At 42.3% G+C, this 21,372-nt stretch overlaps 2 protein-coding genes across 2 annotated transcripts in view; both read left to right on the top strand.

Moving 5' to 3' along the window:
- The first annotated feature begins 765 nt into the window (after positions 1-765).
- On the top strand, positions 766-20,010 carry XK (X-linked Kx blood group antigen, Kell and VPS13A binding protein). Its single transcript, XM_074814580.1, has 3 exons — positions 766-1,010; positions 9,584-9,846; positions 15,971-20,010. The coding sequence occupies exons 1-3, from the start codon at positions 766-768 to the stop codon at positions 16,795-16,797; spliced, it is 1,335 nt and encodes a 444-aa protein (XP_074670681.1). The 3' UTR covers positions 16,798-20,010.
- The window catches only part of CYBB (cytochrome b-245 beta chain), a 51,885-nt gene continuing 31,419 nt past the window's right edge, over positions 907-21,372 (top strand). The window contains exon 1 of the mRNA XM_074814579.1: positions 907-1,010. The gene's annotated coding sequence lies outside the window, so the exon portion shown is untranslated. The remainder of the gene's footprint in view (positions 1,011-21,372) is intronic.

The raw sequence follows: 21,372 nt of genomic DNA, 5'->3' as shown, positions 1-21,372 counted from the left end.
TTCCCGGGGAAGGGCCATGGGGCAGCAGGCAAACGCTGCTGCCCAACAGCTGGTGTCGCAGCAGGGCTTTGCATTTTGTGATCCTAGGAGCCTTTGAAGGAAAAGTCCTGACAAGCCAGGGTAAGATCCACCTGACAAAGTGGTAAAAGGGCCCCTCTGCCAGCAGGCTCGCTAATCTGGTGAGGAGGGCTCTGAACTAGGTGCATCAGGGGAGGCTTACCAGGACTCACAGCCCCTTTTCCCCCTTTTTTTTAATTTTTTTTTTTTTCCTTTTTGATCAGCTGTCCCTCAGCCTTTATTGTTGCACAAAGTTATTTTCCTCCAGGTGCAGGAATTTGCCTCCTCCTTCCAGGCTATCCCTCCAGCCTGCCCAAGTCGCCCTGAAGAGCAGCCCCACCCTCCCACCGACCACCGCCCCCCCCGCCCCTTAGTTCGGTTATGTACCTTACAGCCAAAGGGGCCGTGACGAGGGGGCGCTCCCCGTGCAGCCCACCGGGGACCCTTCCTCCATTGACTCTCCAGCCGCGGCAGCGCCGAGCGGGCGGGGAGAGGGGCGGGGGGTGTCGGGCCACCGCGACCCCCGGGCCCCTCCCGGGAGGCAGCCGCGGGGCGGTGCTGAGCGCGGCCGGCGGCTGCGCCGGCGGCTCCCCCTTAGCGGGCGCCCCCTAGCGGGCGCCCTGCCACACCGCACCCGCGCCGTGCCGCGCCTCGGCGGCCCGGGGCGGGGCGGCTGCAGCGCGGCGAAAACGCGCCCCGCGGGTGGCAATGAAATTCCCGGGCTCCGTCCTCGTCTCCCTCGTCCTCTTCGTGGCCGAGACGGCGGCCGCGCTGTGCCTGAGCGGGGCGTACCGCGCGGCGGGGGACCGCATGTGGCAGTGGCTGACGCTGCTCTTCGCCCTCCTGCCCTGCGCGCTGGTGCAGCTCAGCCTGGTCTTCATCCACCGCGACGTGAGCCGCGACCGCCCGCTGGTGCTGCTGCTGCATCTCCTCCAGCTGGGGCCCCTCGTCAGGTCGGTGAGTCCCGTCCCCCGCCGACCCGACCCGACCCGACCCTCCCGTCCCCACCCCAGCGGCCCGGCCCGGCCCGGCGCGGGGAGAGCCCGAGGGGCGGCCGCGGTGCTCGCCCGGAGCGCCCCGGCCTTTGTGTCGGGCGGCGGCTGCTGCTCTACGCCGGTGTCGGGTCCTCCCCGGTCTTATTTCTGAAGCAGCGGGAGCGGTGACTGCCTCGGTAAATGCCCGGGGCGCGGCGCTGCCCCACCGCCGGGGCGCTGGTCGCGGGAGGGGCGGCCAGGGCCCCTCGGTGCGGCCCCGCCGGCTGCAGGCGATCGCTGCGCTCGTCTGTCTCCTCGCTGTGTGGCTTTTTGGAAATGTCTGTGTCTGTTCACTGCTGGCTTATCCGTAACGCCTCACCCTGAGGTTACTTCCAGGGAGGACCTACCCAGTCGCTAGTTCAAAACAGCGATAGTACCCATCCCATCCGTGCATCTTGGAAATCCTAGTAACGGCTTAGTCCGTCTCCTCTTTCTGAAAGTGAGCTTCTTGCCCCAAACTGCTTTGGGGATTTTTCAACTTCTGACTGAAGATATCCTTAGGAGGAAAAAAAAAAAAAAAAAAGCCAGATAAATAAAAAGTTACAGAGATGGTGCAGCCCCGTGACAAAATGTTTGCTGGGGGCTTTGATTTTAAACTTGCATTCAGATCTTTTCATTAAAAAGAAAGGGAATGAAATACAGTATCTCTGTAGTAGAGGCTAGGAGAAGTATCCCCAGCTTTTTGAAATTCCTGGACAGTGTGGAAAAGGAAGATTTGTTCACACTAATAAGTGTGAACAGTTTGGATGTGACAAAACATCTTACACTTCAGAAACATTTAATTCCTCTATAACCATGGATGGATATTTTTTGGTTGGTTTGTTAATATTTTAAAGAGATTTAAGTTATATCTTAACAGTTAAGTTCTTGGAGAGCTCTGATTTTTCTAAAAGCTGAGAACAAAATACTTCCACGTTCTTTAGAAAATAAGAGTGGAATCAAAGAGAAAGCAACTATCAAAATAAAAATTATCTTCGTGACTGTTGTCATTCTAAATCAATTTCTTGAGGTCAGACAAGGAAGGAATGTCATGTCAAGTTGCAAAATGGGAATAAGCAAACAAAGGATGTAAGCAACAACAAATTAGACAATTTTCTTTCTAATTATCTGAAAGAGACATAGATTTCTGCTTTGACCTTAACCCCCAAGCATGATTCCACTTTTTCTTTCTCAAGTTTTATGTGTTTACAATACAAGTCTCGTCTTGTGCAGAACACACGTTCTGCTGTGTTGGTGAGCTCCCAGCTGCAGCCGCTGCTGTAAAACTAGTGGGCATACAGAAGCCCGCTCCTCTCCATGATGTTGTAGTGTATGAGTGTGTCACTAGATCTGCATTTCTGCTTTTCTCAAAGATTTTCAAACTTGGCATTCCCAGGGGGTTTGAATATGTTCTGGAAGTGTTGCAGCATCCCTGTGCCACAGTCTCCACGGCATGGTTTGGGCAGTGCTAAGTGATGCTTGTTAACCTCTCTGTAGACACAGGATAACTGGAATTATAATTACTAATAAAAAGGGCGTAGTACATTCATGCCACCTGAAAAACTTATTGCCTGCTAAAGGTTGGAAGGGCTCTACAAATCAAGAGGAAAAGTTTCATAGAAAGCAACCTCTCTTTAGATTCAGAGACATAGATTTGTTTGTAGGATATACAGTACAGAAGTGTGGGCAGGTGTAGTGATCTCTCTGAGACAGACGTTAAAGGGCTTCTCTTCTCTTCCTTGCCTTCCTAGCCACTGCCACTAAACATCACTGTATCTGTCAGAGGAGGAAACCGATTGCTTCCCATTAGGTATAGATCTGCACTGTAAGAGTTCAGGTGTTTTCAGCACATGAAATACCTTATGTTTCCCTACTTTGCACAGGAGGCTTTCTATGCTGTGTGGACAGGAACACACACGAGTCTGAGGTGATAGCTAGAAGGCAAAATATTTTTTGGCTGTATCATCACTTAACTATGGCTTTTACCATTTAAGCTGAAAAGTACCATTGTCCCTGGAGCCATTTTGTGCCATCCTTTTAGGCAAACCTTTTCACCAGAGAGTCCTGCTGCTAGTGGTCTGCTTCCCCAGTATGACGCCTTGCTCCATCCCCTGAGTTTGGTCTCTCTTACATCTGTCTCACTGGCACAGCCTTTTAGGGTGGGCTGGGTCAAATAGGACACATAGACAGTAAAGCTGCCCCAGCCTCTGTCCTCTTGTGGCATCAGAATGAAATGTTGAAGAGGCTTCAGGCTGTGTGAGACAGCATGCTTCAACAGAGGGCAGTCTGCTTCGGTTGGCTTTAAAAAAGCTAACACTAACTTTTTAACCATCTCTACTGGGTTTGTGACATGATACAGGATAGTTACTGTTTCTCTGCTCAGACTCAAATACTCAGATGTCAGTGCACTGGTTGACAGACAGCCCATGTACGTTGTGCGAGTTTTCTTCATCCTCTTAAAAGCTAAACATTTTTCTCCCCTTCCTTTTTCCCTTAAAATGTTAAGTTTAAATTTTGGGGAATGGTATGGAAATATCTTGGCAGGGAAGGAGGGTATTTAGCTTTGCAAGCCAAATGATCCAGCCTATTTTGAATCCTCTGTGTGACAGGGAAAAAAGTACATTCTCATATAAAACCTTCTTGCATACCACCACCTTCCCCTAACACCCACATTCCACCTGTTCAGGAGTCACTTGCTGTCCTGCTGCTGCCACTGGAAGCACTAAAATTAGGAAGCATCCCTCTTCCTGGAGAGGACTTTTGCTGTACTGGGAGAGTACATGCACTCTTGAAATTCCTTCTCCCACTCCCTAAAAGTTTCTCTACAAACTCAGAGCAATTTGTAAAGTTCCTACCCCCCCTTGGTGGCCTGGCTCTGGTCCCCAGGATGCAGACATGCTGGAGACTATGCAGAGACTGGGCTGGAACCAAGTGACTGCAGGTTTCTGGACACTGGGGGGGATTCCTGCAGCATTTCAGGTCAGTGCCACTTCTTGTGAGTGCACTAATTTGTCTGGATGCTTAGAAAATATATTTGGATACTTTATCTTTTTTTTTTTTTTTTTTGTAAAAGGACATTCTTTTACCACATAAAGTAATTGATTACACAAAAAAAACAATTAAAATGATGGCCAATGTCAATGAGAGATTTAATACATTTTTCTTTTCTTTAGAGAGGACCATGATGAGCTTTTTGGCTCATTATGAACTACTCCTGAGCCAAGGACTGTGTCTTAGTTCCCTGTTCATTTGGACAGCACCTGTAGCAGCGACATTGTCTTGAGGTTTTAGGTGCTGCTACAATTCTGATAAATAATAACTGGGTGTATTTTTGCTAGCATACTGCTCTGCACTTACGGATTTGTTCAAGTGCAAATAGCTCTTCATGAAGGTTGCCAGAGAAACCCCTGTTAACTTGCTTGCCCTTTTCTATTCTGCAAGCAACAAGTAAGTCAGGAGCTGAAGTGAGGAGTGCAGATTTCCAGCAAACTGACTTGAACAGTCGGGGCTTACAGTCACGAGCGGGGCCGGGGGGGGGTGGTATTATACCTCACATCTGCTGGGTGGGGTGATTCCTCACTATCTGATTTACTGAAGGCAGTACTGAAGTGGCTTATCCAGAGGGGACTGGTGTGAACTTGGCAGTGCTTCCTTCTGATACTAGCTTCATGGAGAGGAAAGCTAAGTGACTGCTGGTGTCTTTGAAGCTACTGTCCCTCGTGCTCTCTTAGCTGAATGTGGGCCTACAGGTTCTTCCTTATGAGGAACATGCAATTAGGAGGTGGCTCTGTCTGCAGGATGATGAACTTTTCTTGTGAAAAAATCAAAAGCCAATAGAACAGGCCCCTATATAGAACACTAATGACTGTTTTCCTCAGATTTTAATCGGACAAGGATATAAACAATAGACTTTTTTTCTTTAAATGGGATCAGGCTTTGTTTCTCAAGGCATAAGGAGAAACAATTACATGTGTGTGTGTACCATGCAGACAGCAGTAAAGCAGATGCAGTAGGAAGTCTGCATCAAACTGCCAGAGGAGCTGCTGTTACAGCCAAAGTTAGGTTCTGTGAGCTGCAGGAAGTAAAAGTAAAAAAGAAAAAAAAAACCAAACAAACAAAAAAACCAACCCACAACTCAACAAAACAAACCCAAAAACCAAACCCAAAACAAAACACCTGTAGGCCGAAATTATCGGAGTCATGTTTTGGATGCCTCATTCTACAGTTTGAAATCTAATAAACTATAACAGTACAGATAATGTTTCAGTCACGTTGTGCAGAAGCATTGTTTCTCGTGGGTAGTCTCTCTTTCCTAGTGACCTGCTTTATAGTTTAGAATAGCATAGGTCTAAAAACCTCTCTTCCGTGTAGGACTTTCACTGGCAGATCTTATTGTGGGAGATTCTGCTAGCTCTAAACTTTACAACTGTTGATGCATCTCCCTCTTTTCCAGATGGGAAGAATATGCCTAGACCTTCTTCAGGCTTTTTTTTTTTTTTCTTTATTCTTGAGCAGATGTGTTAGGTGTCCAAGATGCGATGAACAGAAAGTCAGTGCAGAATGAGTGAGGAACAAATCTTTGTCTGACACAGGTAAGTAAATCTGCAGGACTGATAAGTCTTTTGCACACTTCTCTAAAGAAAAGGAATTTCTAAACATTGAGTCATTAGTGAAATCTGCTTGCACTTTGCAGTGTGTGTGGATAGGTCTCTCAAATAGGCGTTTGCTCTTGGAGCGCTTGCTGGCTGTGGGAAGTTCCCTGTTTTCATTGCCTGCTCCCTCTTCACACCACCATTATTTTGCCTGTATTTAAATCCCACATATTCGTGATTAAAAGAGGGAATGAGGTGTCTTGTTCTTAACAGGCATATAAGGATAGGATTATTCCTCCTACTGACTGTGTAGAAGATGAATGTGTTGCTGCTGAATCACTCTTTGTAGGCACCATCAGGATCCTTGAAAAAGTATAGCTCTTCTCTGCCAAGATCTGGCAGCAGGGGAGAAAGCAGCACCATCTTTTTCTTACCTTTTAACTTTCACTGTAGAGAGTAGGTCTGATTTTTTTTTTTTTCTTCAAAGTAATTTTAGTTCCTTTAGAGCCCATACTGTGACTGTCATTGCTTTACCTGCAGTGAAACCGGCCAGCTGCAAGCCGCCTGCTGTTGATGCCATGTGAGTACCTGTTGAAAGGGCACTAAACATCACTGCATTGCAGGAGATGGCTTGTTCAGAAGTTGGGATCTCCCATTCCTGTTCCTCCAGAGCAGAGCAGCAATGAGCAGTGAGCAACTGGGGCTTCGGGGGAATTCCATGTTCTGTAGTGGTGTTTGAAGGAAAACTGGCTTGAAGCAATTGCCTTCTTGCATTGTCTTTCAGTTCTGTTTCATACTAGAAAAGAACAAGCCAGTTCATTTAAAGACAACCTTTCTGAATGCACTTCACAGACAAAGTTGTAACATGGCCTAGGTACGTCATCTGAATTGATTCTTCATTGCTGTTCTGAACTCTTCTCACCTGGGTGGGTCTTCAAGTGCCTATGCCCCTCTTACACTCTATTACTTAAACATGTAGTTGGTACTCTTTCTTTCCAGTCTATCAGCTGCCAGTCTGCTCCTGTTTGAAGCAGTTGCCTGGGCAGTGGTGTCAGCCAGAGTCTTGAGTACATTTGTTATTGGCCCCAGAAGGCATGACCTCCAGAGACACTCTTGCACAGGATGGGCAGGGCTTGGAAGAAGATGGGCATAATTACTGATGTAATCTGAGTGCTTGCACATACCATTTTTATTACTCTGTTGTACTGGTAAAAGTCCCCTTTGGCCCTAAGGTTTGCTCATCAGACCATTCATTTCACACTGTGTTTGCTCTTCTGTATGGATATAAAATTTCCCATCATAAACAATATGCTGCTACTTAATACGTAGCTAATAAATACAAATCAAATGCTTGCTCCAAAACCCAACATTTTGTTGATTATATTTGCTATACTCAGTAGTCACTTACAATCTCTTTTATGGGATTACTGCATATTCATTAGATGGGTCCCTAAACTATATCTGCTACTAGTCACACACACCAAGAGTTCAGAGGCTTATGCTGAGATCTCATTTTCCATAATAGCCTCAGACTTGCCCTCAGCTCAGGATGAATAGATGGCTGTGAATACTAAGAGAGACAAAAATGTTCTGGGATCTTTCTTGGAATAAAATCAGTTTGTGTTTTCAGAATCTCTGTTGGCTTCATAAGCTGTTGTGCTTTATTAATTTTTCACACTTTATTTTTGGCTGTGTGGATTCTTTCGCATGGAACAAGACTGGCAGGGACTGAAAAGATTAACAAGGGGAAGATAGAAAGTCACCACTGTGAATGGAGCCTCCAGTGCAACAGGCGCTTCAGATAGCTTTAGTGATAATAGTAGCTGAAGGCAAGTGAATCAAGGATAGTACTACAGGATCCTAAAACTGCTCTCCATCTAGAGCAGGTGAAACTTGCTGGTGGTCCAGTTATGGGAAAAAATGAAGTTTATTAAAACAAAAATCACTATGCTTTTATTTCAGTTTCTATCAGTGGTGCTTTACACTTTGGTCTGTGAGCTTTCCACTGAAAGGCTGTGTTAGACTCTGGGCAACTGAAAAAAATCAGGCTGAGGACAGGAAATGGGAATTCGAAGTCTCAGACAAGCATAGCTCTGTGCTTTGTGATTGTGAGATCTTTTTAAATAGGAGATAAGCCTTATTTGTACATTACAAAAACTCACTGGCCAAATCTGACCTGTCGGAGACTTGGAGACGCTGCATTCCAGCCGGTATTACCTACAGAGGCAACCAGGTGGAGGAGATGAACCCCAGCAGGCACTATGGAAGGAAAGAAGACAGCTTAGTCCTCATCAGAGGATGATGCCTACACAAGAAGAAGATACCGTGTGTGTCAAGCTATGGGAGGAGATGTGGCCAGAGCTGGTGCCACAGGTCACCCTTGCAGTGGGGGTTTCTCTCTCCCGAGCTTTCCTCTGGGCTGGAAGCCAGCCCTCAGCAGTCCTGTTGCTCACACTGCGATTGTTTTTCTTCTTGAAGCCTGTACCAGTGTTAGGCATAAAAGAGAAAACAGATTGTGTCTGCACTGGGTTTGGGCTTTTGGGGTTTTTTAGTAATCAATGCCATCTATCCTTTATAGTCCTGCTGTGTATGGACTCTTCTACAGCAGGCTCTGTATTTTTAGGACCCTATGCAATATGACAGAAATAGTGTTTCTTTTCTCTCCCTTCCCCCTCAGCTTCTGACTTCATCTGTACCTCAGTAGATCCTTGCTTATTACTTCCCAGACAAGGTTGACTGTTCCCCTTTGTGATTTGGGTCCTGCTTGATGCCTAAGCCCACCCTTGACCCCTTAATATCCAAGCAACTCTCTTAGAACAGTTTTTCTAAAGTTTTTGCCAAACTAAAAATAGGCATAGGCAGGAAGTTTCAGAAACTTTCCTTTGATAAAAGTGTCTAAGGCTGTATTATCTTCTTTAATGCTCAAGGAGCCAACTTGTTCTCATTGCTACAGCATTTGCTGCTGCCAACCCCTTTAGCCCTTTTTCATTCCCCCCCAAATGTATGGATTATTCTTTTTGCATGAGTAGAGGCAGCATGTATTACAATATGTAATTTATGAATAGAAATGTATGTGCTGGCACCATTTTTTTCTTTGGAAGTTAGTCTGTTGTAAGTTAGACCCATATAAACAAGAGGGTTTGGTTCACCTGTGTTTAAAGTACAAAAAGCTGCAGCAACTGAAAACACTGCATCTTCTTATTTAGAATATTTTTGCAAGATTATGTTTAATATTCCTTAAACAATGCAATAAGCGTAAGCAAACGTAAGGAGTAAAACTCCTATTTCTGTGTCTTCTGAAAAAAAATGTTAATATCCAGAGTTGTGAGGCTCTAAACTGCTTGTTATTGCTGCAATGGCTTGTTACTTGTGTTTTGGGACCACTGCTTGGTAAAGCAAGGGCTAGACTCCAGCTGTGTGAGGTGTGTGTACCCGCTCATACCCTGAGCTTCTCTCCAATGTCCTGAGATTGTTTAAGGCAAAGGTATGAGAAGTGGTTTTATTGACATGTTACAGATGTATGGATAACACCAAGAGAAAGACTTGAGAATCTGAAGAAACACTTCCAACTTGGGTCCTGGGTTGGGAGCCTACGAACATTGCAGTGGATGGGTAGTTTAAGGACTTCAATAGGACAGCAGAGAGCAAGGGCAGCTCATAGGAAACAGCTAAACCACCTTATGTGTCTGAGTGCTACAAGCAGCCCAAAGGACACTGCCCAATTCTTGCTCTCCAGTCACATGTAGTTCATGTTTTAAAGGGTGAAACATGTCATATTCCAAATTTACCAAGAGGAGAAAATGTACAGGCTTTACTCTGTGAACAAATGACTTAGTATCTAATGGCTTAAAATACTAAGAATGGAAAGACGTATGCTTTTCTTTCATTTTTTCCTGTTACTCTTTACTGATTTGCTTGTAGGTGTGTGGAAGTCTTTTACATTTACTTCCGTGCTGGCAGAGTTGAAGAGCCCTATGTCAGCATCACGAAGAAGAGGCAGATGCCCAAGGATGGGTACTCGGAAGAAATTGAGAAGGAAGTGGGCCAGGCTGAAGGCAAGCTGTGTACACACAGGTCTGCGTTCAGCAGGGCATCTGTGATCCAGGCGTTCCTTGGCTCAGCACCCCAGCTCACGCTCCAGCTCTACATCTGTGTCCTGCAGCAGGAGATCACAGCTGCCAGAAGTAGGTAGAGCTGTGGTCATCACCTCCATATTTTGGGGGAGGGAGAGGAGAAGGGTCAGCAGTCAGGTGTAGCTGCCTTGGGCCAGAACCAAACATATTGCAATGGGTTTCACCTCCCTGGCAGCTTTTGATGGTGATGTTGCTCACAAGTTTATACTATTGTGTTTTAGACTGTGATGCTTCCTGTAGCATACTTGGGTTGTTATAAAAAAACATTAATTTGATAAGTGGCCGTTATGGCATGAGAGGGAGGCAGCTGGAGGGACTAAGATGTCTCCATGAAGAGGAAAGAAAAAATTTACCTCTGTTCCATCTTGGGTTTTGAGCAAACTCTGGAAGATTCCTTGTGGTGCAGTGCAGAGCATGTTTTGCGGTGCTGCATTAAGGAAGGTGTACTTTCAGAAATGCAGTTTCAAATATGGACTGAGAACATAAACTGTCTTAACTCATGCCAGGCTCTGAATTTGGAATCAAAAGGCAGGACTCAGTAAGCTGGTATGCAAATGTGGCCATCTCATCTCTGGATCTAAGCTGTTAAACCTTCACCAAGCAGCGATGCACCACATGGACTTACCAGGACACATCTCTCTTATCGTGGGTCTCCGCATCTTGATCCATGATGTGCTCCAGTTCCTTGAAAAAAAGAGTCCTGATTTGCTGGCTAGCTGCTAAATGAAGAACCTACTCCAGCTGGTTGTAGGACAACCAGCTTTGAGGTTTAAGAAAGGACTTTTGGCACCTGTGTGAACTGGAGGTGTGTTTCCACTGAAATACAAAATAGCTCTTGTTATATCTCCAAGGCCCTGAGAGGCCAGGGACCTTTACCAGCTTCATAGCTAGGGAGGCTGAGGCTAGGGTGACATGTTATGAATCTGATTGCTTTCTTTAGTTCTGGTACCTTGGTTGGCAGTGTACCAAGGTAAACAACTAAGATTTTTGGAGAAACCTTTATAATAACATCAAGGTTCTCCCTCAACTCAGGGAATGGAAAACTTTAGTATACCAAAGGGCAAGTCAGCACATAAGGGTATTACAACAGGTTAAGGTCTACACAAAAGTACTTGTTTAAGGTCATAGCAGTAGCTACTTGAAAGATGTTGCTCCTGACAGTTTCTGAGTACTTCACACTAAGGTAGGCTCTTAAATAACTATGGCATCTGTGACATGGGATGAGAATAAAGCAGCTGAATCCTTTGCTGAGCAGTGCAATTAGCAAAATTTCCAATCCCTTCACTGCAGATGGCATTTGCTTGAGAAAGGTCACCTTACTGTATTTCTTCTATTTACTGGTGTTGACCTTACTGGTCCTGATTGCCAAGGAGAAGCGCTGTGTTCCAGATGATTAAAGAATTGCATATTTAGTAGTGATTTGTAACACCCTATTACTGCTGACTTTTATCAGTCGTTGCTGAGAAATTCTGAATCACAGGCTGGTAAGTGACCTTCTATGCATGAGGTGCTTCACTTAAACAACCAGAGATAAGCTTGCTCACCAGGGAGTTCACTGAACCCATCAGCAAATGCAGTAGTTATTTCATGTCTCCTAGAAGCCTTTTCCATAGCAGGTGTAATTCTAAAATATAGAAATGAAAAGGAAAAAGAAAACATGTTGATTTGTTTTGGTGTTTTTTTCTTAATCAGTGATTTAGGAACAATGGCAATGTCTATTAGAGCTCATTCATCAGAAAAACAAAAGTCCTAATCATATTCCTCTTGTGTGTATTTCACCTTCTGAAATATTGAAACTTTCTGCGATCTCTTTAGCCAGCTTATTTCTGCAGTAGTGCCTTTTGTCCACCAGGATTATTCAGCTTCCAGAGTAAATAGGAATGATGCATAGCACAGTTCTTGTTGTTAAGTGTATATGGGGATTCTCATGTATAGGGACCTGACTTCAACCTTTTGATCATGCAGCATCATCAGAGTAATTTAACAGCCAGTCCAGCTCTTCTTCCACACTTCTGATGTCTTCCCTATTTTTTGACACTGGTCCTCCAAAGTGCACGCTTTTTTCCATTTGTGTCAGTTAGAATTATCACTTTCTTCTTGTATTTTGATTTCTGCATTTTTTGTCTTCTCTCCTCATCAGTCTCTTACTTTTCTGGATTCCTGCCCTACCGTGTCTGTTATTTTGTGTAAATTCTGCTTGGTCAGTGGTAATGAGGTCAGTGTCACCTGGGAACCTAGAGCTGTTTACTGTCATGCTACTTAGCACGGTTTGTCCCTTTCAGATCTGTTTGAAACTCATTATTGCTTCCAGTATTGAGTTGAACAGTTCTGAAAAGAGTGTGCATCCTTGCCTAGCCCTTTGTCAGCCAGAGCCTCGCTGCATCTTGTGTATTTCATGGCATTCACTAATTTCTCTGGATGCTTTTCTTCTGGGTGATCAAATTCTTGCCAATGTCTGGCATTCTCCAAAACTGTCATTTCGCTGTCTGCCAAGAATGTAAGATCAAGAGAACTAAAGAGAGTTGCAAAAGCAGGACAAAGCCCCTAGGTTAGTGATGAAAGACATAAAGTTTTGGTGACTGTTTAGCGTGAAATGTAAAGAAATGTTGTTGGATGAAATGCAACACTGAAAACCCACATGTAATAGCCTAACCTGAGTCCTGGTTCGAGACATTCAGCTCTTTATTTGGTTACAGCATTACTGGGAAGAAGTTCCTAACTTGTTACTGTATGAAATGCCCAGTCTGACTTTCTAATTGCCACTCTCAGAACAGATGCCAAGGTCTCTCTTGTGCATTTGGGCTTTGCCCTGTACTAAATGCTTCAGCATCTCTGTATCATGCTTTGCCTTAGAGCCAGCTGTAACCTTGCTTAAAAGAGGTGTCTGACATCAGGCTTGGGTCCACTTACGCGCTGTTGAGCAGCTACCCAGACCTGTTCCCTTTGGTAGTACCACCTGGAGAGGTGTAAGGTCAGGAGGTGCTAAAAAGACCTGAGTTAGTGTTAATTACAAAAACAGCTAGCTGGAGGCAGGGGATGTGTGGTGTGGCCTCTTACCCTTGCAAAAGGGCCAGTTCTCAGTATGCAGATCTTTTTGTAAGTTTAAAGATTTTTGTCCTGTTAACAGCAGTCAAGTTACCTTTTTCAAGTGTTGCTTACAGTGATAAAATAATCTCAAAAGGCAGTTTTTCTACCATTTAAAAATAAAATTATTCTGCTGAAAAAGGCCTTTGCAGTGACTGCCATCTTCAAGAATAGAAATGTTGGTTCTGTGATTTTTTTTTCAACTTACTAGTGTTTGCAGTGTCACTTTCCTAATGTTCATCCCTGTAGGTGGTCTCACTAGATATCTTAAGATATTTCTACAGTTGCCTCTCTTCAACTCATTAATCTCAGAATACTTCTCTTGTTTGAACAACATAATTTGAGTAATAATTTCAACACTTAGAAACAACTATTACATCTTAAGGCAAAAAAAATTATATCTAGGTGTCTTGCCCTAAGTAACAAAATAAGTGCCTTTTTTTTTTTTTTCAAGGGTTCTCATTATCAGTTTAGAAAACTATAGTAGATAAATATAATAGATAACTTATGATTTGTTGGCTGAATGTAAGATTTCAGTAACAGGTGTTTGTGATGTAGCTCATCTAGAGCAGAATTCACTCTCTTAGCAATTTATGAAGTGGGAAGGACTAGGTCTTGAAAAAACTTAAGACATAATAAAAAACCATAACAAAGTAAAAACAGTGCCTTCCTGAATGAATCTGAGTGTGCACCTCTGATTTGTAAGAAAAGTACAGCCTTCTGGGAGTAGAAAGGAAGAAATGAAATGTCACCTTTGTAAGGACTGTTAGGGGATTTGGGACTGTTCCAGGGGAAGATACTTTGCCTTTTAAATTTTCACTTCTTTGCTTGCTCAGGATGAGTAAAAGCAACAATAATTTCACCCTCCCACATTTCCCTTTGTGGTTGCTTCAAACCATCTTTCTCACAGACTTAAAAGTGATGTTTGAACTGAAGGTTGGTGACAGTACTGAGCTTCTGGGGAAGGAGCAGGACCGGACTACTGTATTAAACCAGAGTCAGCATGACCTGGTTTCTGTCAATGGAGAAATGCCTCTTTGGAAGGCTTGAATTTTTAAGACTAAGTTTGAGATTAATACAGAATCCCTAAAATTAAAGTGGACAATAAGATAAATGTCTCTGCTTATCAAAGCAGAAAGGAAGCAGAGTTCCAGGACAGCAGCATGCTGTCCCCAGTGAGTAGGTTTTTTTGTTTCTTTATCTCAGAATATTCTTTTGCTTCATTAGCTGCTGGAGTTTACTTGTGCTTTCACAGTTCTAGAATTGTCTCAAAACTACAGGAGAGATTTTATAAAGAGCCACAGGATATCAAGCAGTATTGTTGACTGTACTTGCTTGCTCTTCTGCTTTCAGCCAATATTTTTATAAGACATAACCTTTTAAAATTCTCAGATCAAGTACAACGCTGTAAGAAAGATGTTTAAAAACACCTATTAAAATGTAAATGTTAAACAAGCAAATATATAACCATTTTCAGAGAATATATGTGCCATCAAACTGACATGTACAGAATTATCATATAAAATGGCAAATGTTTTTCAGCTTATTGAGTGCTATTGGAAAATTAGATATAAAGGATTAATTATTTTCCAAAATAATTGAGAGGTGTTTGCATGTTGAGGTGGGAGACAAGTTAACTAACATGATAGAGAAAAATCCTGTTAGAAAGTTGTTAGAGATCCTAAAATACACTTGTTTCTTTCAAAGTCATGCCTAAAAATTAATAACTTTAATTAGGAAAAAAACCTGATAGTCATGGCTATATAGCAATAGCAAAGCAGGGAATCCAGTTCATTTGTAGGATATTGACATATAAACTAATTGAAGGCTGCAGAAAGCGCTGGTTGCTAAGCATTGCAAAAGTAATTGATGTAATCAAGAATTTCCAACTCTGATTTTTATCTGATGCAATACAAAACCCTGTAGCATGACCAGTTAGCTTGGTTAGTTTCATTGAAATTCTAAAAGAAAAAACTGACTCATTTTTACTGTGTTTGACTCATTTGCATTCGAAGTTTTCCTTGCGTGGACAAAATGCTAAGATTGAAACTAGAAGTGTTGATTGGGGGTGCCTAAAATTAGTCCCCTAAATCAGCTATTAAGTATGTTGGTAAAAATTGTGAAGAAAGTATGCAAATACTAACAAAACCGTGGGCAGTTAGCACTTCTGAATATCAAGGTACTTCTCAGTGATTGTTTATTCTATGCGTCCAGGGTTCTTGTACATTTGTACCTACTAAATGTGGCAAGAAAAGAATCCCTTCTGCATCACCAGAAAGCTTTTCCCCTATTCCATCTGGAGGGGAAGCCAGGTAACAACAGGCCTCTGTCTTCACTTTCTGCAGAATTTAAAGGCCATGAAACCTTCACTTGAGGGACTCTGGGTAGATGGGAGATACTGAAAGTTGATAGGAATTCAAAGACATCTTTAAAAAGAGCATTGTGTTTTAAATGCATGATACAGATAGGTGTATAAAGAAAATAGATATATAGGAAAACACAGCAAATCTCTGTTTACACAGGCAGAGAAAGAGCAGATGGTTCTGGGTTTAAATTGCTTTGGCTTTCAATTCTGAGCTCCATCAAGGAGCTTTTCTGTGAGCTTAGACAATTTGCTTTGCCATAGAACTTCACAAGCACTGAGGTGTCTGCATGCCCAAGTTACTCCAAAATTTCAGCTTCTGTTTTGTAGTTTTTCATACGTACAGAGAGGGAGTAGCACCCCTGTGCCCTGTGGAGTACTGTGAGAGTTTGAGACCAACTTGGATACTCTTATGACTGAGCTGTATAATTACCAAGGACAGTATATGTATGAACAGCCCTCAGTGGGGAGAGTAAGGAGAGACACTTGTGACTGTTAAGTGCCTTTTTTTCTTTCTAGGTACTCAGAAAAGTAACAAATGGGGAACAAAATAGGAGGTAGGGTTAGAGTAAGACCAGAAGTGTGTACAAGGAATGGCTTTTTTGGCATTATTACCTTGCTGGGAATACTCAGGGAATACTGTGAAGACGACTACATCTGCACTACTCTGATGTAATGTCTTTAACTTCTGCTAAGCTGAAGGTCCTGATTTGTCTTTTCTCTTTGTAGGTATTTTTATGGTCCTTTCTCTCCTGTCGATTGTATATGGCGCCTTACGCTGCAACATCCTGGCTATTAAGATTAAGTATGATGATTATGATGTCAGTGTGAAACCAGCCGCCTATCTCTGCATATTTATGTGGAGAAGCTTTGAGATTGCTACTCGGGTTACAGTGTTGGTCCTTTTCAGTTCTGTCCTTCAAATCTGGACTCTCCCCGTTGTGCTAGTGAATTTCTTTGGTTTTTTCTTCTACCCTTGGATTCTCTTCTGGCAAAGCAAGTCCCCATTTCCTGAGAACATAGAGAAGGCGTTGAGCAGGGTTGGCACTACCATCGTCTTGTGCCTTCTCACCTTCCTGTATGCTGGCATTAACATGTTCTGCTGGTCAGCAGTGCAGGTGAAGCTCAATGATCCTGACTTAATTAACAAATCCCAAAATTGGTACCGACTGACTGTGTATTACATGCTGCGGTTCATCGAGAATGCATTCCTCCTGCTGATGTGGTACATCTATAAAACCGATATCTACCTGTATGTCTGCGCCCCGCTGTTGGTCTTGCAACTCCTGATAGGTTACTGCATGGCTGTCCTCTTCATGTTGGTGTTCTACCAGTTCTGCCACCCGTGCAAAAAGCTTTTCTCATCCAGCATTTCCGAAGGTTTGCTGTCCTGTTTCAAGTTCCTCTGCTTTATTTGCAAGCCTCCCAAATCGACTGTACTGACGGACAAGGCAGAGGTGAAATCTCCTGAAAATGCTGACGAAGCATGGAGCAGTAGCAAGACAATAGATTCTCAAAAGGGGAATCCTCATCAAAGTGTTTCTTCCAATGCCTAGTACAACTGGAAGCAAGTAGGTGCCTTGGGAAGGTGGCAGGTCACCTGCTGGGGACCTTGTGTATCTTGGACATTGTGTCTTGTGGATGGGATTTCTTTCTTGCAGGTGTAGCCCTGCATGACGACTGACAAGCCTACCTTTGTGGAAAACTTAGTGTATGAGTATGTGTATCTGTGTGTGTTTGTGTACAAGAGAGCAGTCATTGTTTGCAGACTTCTACTTCAGAGGGTTTTTTTGCACATAAGTTTATTATCACTTGCTTATTTTGAAATCATTATAGGAGACATTGTTCAAAAACTGGCCTGATGCTCGTCTTACTCAGGAAATCTGACGATGGAAGGAAATGCATTTTATTTCAGATAGGATGTCATTATGGCATGCCACCCTAGCATGGAAACAGAGCATAGACCTTGATTATATATTGACTGTAGCTGCGGTCTGCTTTGATCAAATTGCAGACTTTTTTATACTCTAATCAGTGTAATAAGATAATACTTCTCTCTGTGGTATCAGAATCGGACTTCTACAGTGCAGTGTAGTCTAGGTTGCCAAGAAACAGCCAATTAGCCAGCACTAATACTGAAATGGGACTGAGAATGAACAGAGGGGTTATTGGCTTTGCACTGTTTTATCCTTCATATTTGCTGCTTGTTAGTAAGGGAATTAAATTTAACACATTAATTGTGATGTTCTGGAATAGCTAATTTTTCTGACATAATTTATTTAATACTTTGTGATGTTCTGGTATTAGGGTGGTGTTCACTTTGACTCTAAATATCTAGAAGTTGGGCACATAGTGTGAACTAGTCATGTAGGTGCTCTTCAGAGCACATCTCCAGGAAGTAACTCAACCCATCTTAAAACGTCCTCTAAGGCAGGTGGTATGAGGTTATTCTCTGGAGACCAGTGTTACTCAGAGTTAACCAGATGCCTTGGTGATTAGTTTTGACTATCCATCTCCCGTTTAGATGGCTGCAGTTGAGATAAGCACTACCCTGATTGTCAGGGAGTTGGTAGTACACCAAGCAGGCAACTCAGTGACTTGTTATGTGGGGATAGAAGACACTGAGTCCTTCTTTTTGAGGCTGTGATATGTTGTGGTTGGTTTAATATCAGTAGTTCAAAATTCTCTGATAACTTTACCTCAGAAGTATCACAGGCTTGAAATCAGAAGGAAGAAATGGAAGTCATTGACTTTTTCTTCTATGCACTGTAACACCACAAACAAAAGTGTTTCTGTTTTGCAAGTTGCTGAGAAAACTTTAGCAGATGAACACCCAAGAATTTAGTGGAAATACATAAAACCAACTGCATTTTCAAAAATTAAGTGAAATCCTTTTGCGCTTTGTTTGCTTAGCACCTTGCATTTCTTTTGAGTATTACACATTATGGCCATCAGTGGAAACAAATAATTCATGACCCAAAGCATCTCCTAGTGTCCTAAGCTTAGCCTCCATCCTATCATCATGGAGTATGTGAAGTTCTTCAGTAGGGATGACATCAGCATTGTTGTTTTAAAAGTGTCTCAAGTTCAGGTCTGAGGTCATTTATAATGAAATATGTTACATGCAATGCTAAGCTGAGATATGTCACAAAGAGCTAAGCTGTTTTTATTTTTTTTCTTTACTGCACTGTAAGTGAATGTCTTCATACCTCAGTTTTAGAATGGACTTACTTTTTTTTATTTTGCTTAATATGTATCTGTGTGTGGTATGTGTATGTAGATCTCATTAAATTATTGGTGGGTGGTAATGGGTAATTTTGGCCTGAGCTTGCCATGGGAATGTACCTCACATATCTGGGGAAGACACCAAACACCTCAGTTCTAATTTCTCTCTCTGAAGAGCACAGAATGGTGAAGTTACTCCTTGAAGACACTACAATATTTCTCTGTATTTCTGTATGTAGAAGTACAGTATAGTATTTCTCTGTACTTTTCTAGATGTCGAAGAGTATTTCAGATTTTTTTTCTTCAGTAGTGAGTTAGAAGAGAAAGAATGTAACCCTTGCTTCCAAACCTGCAGAGTTTAGCACACAGGGCCAAATTTTCAGGTGTTCTTAGCTAAAACTCAGTATCTGACTGTATAGTTGGATATACTCATCAACGATCAGGGAATTATGGTGGTTGCCTATCTACAGATGTACCTAGGTCTGAAATGTTAAGTCTTTGGGGAAAAAAAAAAGTGGCTTCATATGTAGAAGTACTTCATCTCTAAAGAGAGAGCACTCTCAAATCCTTAAAGCAGACTTTGGACACTGTAAGAGATGTTATCGTTGTGATTTTGCCATTTGGAAACAGTGGAAACTTCACAAACCTCAGCCAGTGAAATGTCTGTGCTACAGTGAAGTCAACAGTAGGAGAGTTACACAGCCAGGAGTCCAGTATGTATACATCATGAGTACCATTTAACTTCACATACCAGTGATGAAGACTGCTGTATATGCATAATTTTAGAGAGTGTGCCATATTACTTCCTATTTTTATACCAGTCTCCTGGAGTGCATGCATAAGGAACTGAATATTTAAATCACTGTTATGAGAAGGGAGGGGAAAAAAGAAGAAAGACGTGTATGGGTTATATTACTGTCATACGGTTTTGCCTTAGCTGTGCAGACTAACCAAATACAGTTGAAACACTCCATGAACATGAGGGCAGTTGCTTTTGCTGTGCCTCATGTCACCACAGCATGGAGTGCAGATTAACAGTATCACTGCTCTAGTGTATGTTTTGATCTATCTGTGCTGTGCTGCCATTGCTGGTAGAAGGAGGGTATGAGAGAGGGACATAAGAGACAAAGATATTCTGTTAAGATCATTGTTTTAAAAGACAAGCTTATTTTTCTAAAGTGTGCTATAATGCTAGGAGAGGCAGTTTTTCTCAGGATAATGACAGTCCAGACAGTGTTGTTATCAATACACCCAGTGGCTGCACTGAGAGGACAGTATTAGCTACAAAGGATGTATGTGTATGAATGACTGATCTCTTGCTGCAAGTTTACTGTAGTTCTACTCTCTGTGAATGTTAGAGGTGTGTGTTCAATGGAAGGGTATAGGGCTACCGTTGAAAACTGTACCTGAGTAGTCCTGACTTGCACAAAGGATTGCTCAATAAGGATTATTCATGTGTATAAGAGTATGCAAGATCTGATACATAGGTTTTATTTTATACTTGTAAAACAACACAAATTAAAATGTTGAAACACTCCCTTAAATTGTGTTGGTATCAGTTCTTAGTCCACTGCTTTCAGAAATCCAAAGTAAAGGTTACATAGCACACTATCATCTGTTACCACGCAGTAGAAGAAATGTTTTTGAGCAGACCTGACAGAAGAATAATCTGTGGTTGATTTGGGAGTTCCTTACCTTCAACCAGTGGTGTTCACAGTGCTGTTTAGCTGGCTGGAGTCTCAGCAGAAAATTTTGTAGGAGGCAGGCAGTTTAAGAGACAAATGTTACACAAAACAAGATCAGTACAGGTTATTTATTATCAGCATGAGCATATTTAGTTGACTTACATTGGGAATCATAAATTATTACCTTATAAAAGATCTCATAACTTTTTCCTGCACACTTGTTTCATGTTCATCTGGATTTACCATGTGCTTGTCTCTGACCTTGGGAGTAGCCAGCAACATCCATGCTGAGGACTACTGTGAAGGGGCATGAATGCATAAAAACTTTGTGACATGTTTAAGTGTTTGTAAATATATGTAGATAAGGTACATATTTAAAAATATGGCTGTAAATAGATACATTGTAACAAGTTGTAATGCATGCGTGTCACTTAAATGAGTCACAGTGAGAAAGGATTTTAGAAGGCTTGGTGGCAATGGACACCACTACCTGCTAGTAAGAGCTGTGCTCCCTAAAGCATAAAAAGTAATTAATCTTATTTTTAGTCTCAAGGGATGATTTTAAAATGAGTATCCACTTTTTTTTTAATCAAATATAGATTAAAACCTTAGAGAAAAATTTCGGATTTAGGCACAATGTTGATAAATTCAGTTTTCAATGTGGTTTCTTAAAGAAAAGCTTATGTGACCACACAGTTTCTCTGTCAGCCCTGTTCTCCCCGATACATAGTGAACTCGTTGGACACATTAAAACAATTTTTTTGAGGGCAGGTATCTGAGGAGATAAAACAAGTTTATACAAGCTTTGTGAAGACTGTCAGCTTACAGAAGGAAAAGATGAGAATTGATAAAATGGTCCTACTGATAAGAAAGGTTTCAGCATGACCTTCTTGCTGACCACTTAGCAAGCCAACAAATCAGCATGCTTTAAGTGTTATAAACCTGTGTATCACTCGGGGATCTACACCCCTGCTACCTCTTGCCCTTAGCATGAAAGAGGACTAGAAGTTGTGGGGATAAAGATACAGAGGGAAAGAGGAAGAGGAGGACATCATAAAGTCATGGGAGGTAATAGGAGTCACTTCAGTTTAAAGGATACAGTATGGACTCTACAGGACATCATGCTTTCTGTGTTGTTCCACTGATTGCAGAACAACTTATTTAAAGTAAGTTTCTAACAATTCTAATAAAGGACAGGGTTTTATTAGACTTGAAAAATGC

The sequence above is a fragment of the Strix aluco genome, chromosome 2 (genome assembly GCF_031877795.1).
Source record: "Strix aluco isolate bStrAlu1 chromosome 2, bStrAlu1.hap1, whole genome shotgun sequence".
Classification (NCBI taxonomy): domain Eukaryota; kingdom Metazoa; phylum Chordata; class Aves; order Strigiformes; family Strigidae; genus Strix; species Strix aluco.
This window is presented reverse-complemented; position numbering and strand designations above follow the sequence as displayed.

Excerpts from the sequence above, each read along its gene's own strand:
- XK (XM_074814580.1), top strand. The coding sequence starts at position 766 with ATGAAATTCCCGGGCTCCGTCCTCGTCTCCCTCGTCCTCTTCGTGGCC. Across the intron at positions 1,011-9,583 it reads CAGCTGGGGCCCCTCGTCAG|GTGTGTGGAAGTCTTTTACA; the intron begins GTCGGTGAGTCC and ends ATTTGCTTGTAG. Across the intron at positions 9,847-15,970 it reads GGAGATCACAGCTGCCAGAA|GTATTTTTATGGTCCTTTCT; the intron begins GTAGGTAGAGCT and ends TTCTCTTTGTAG.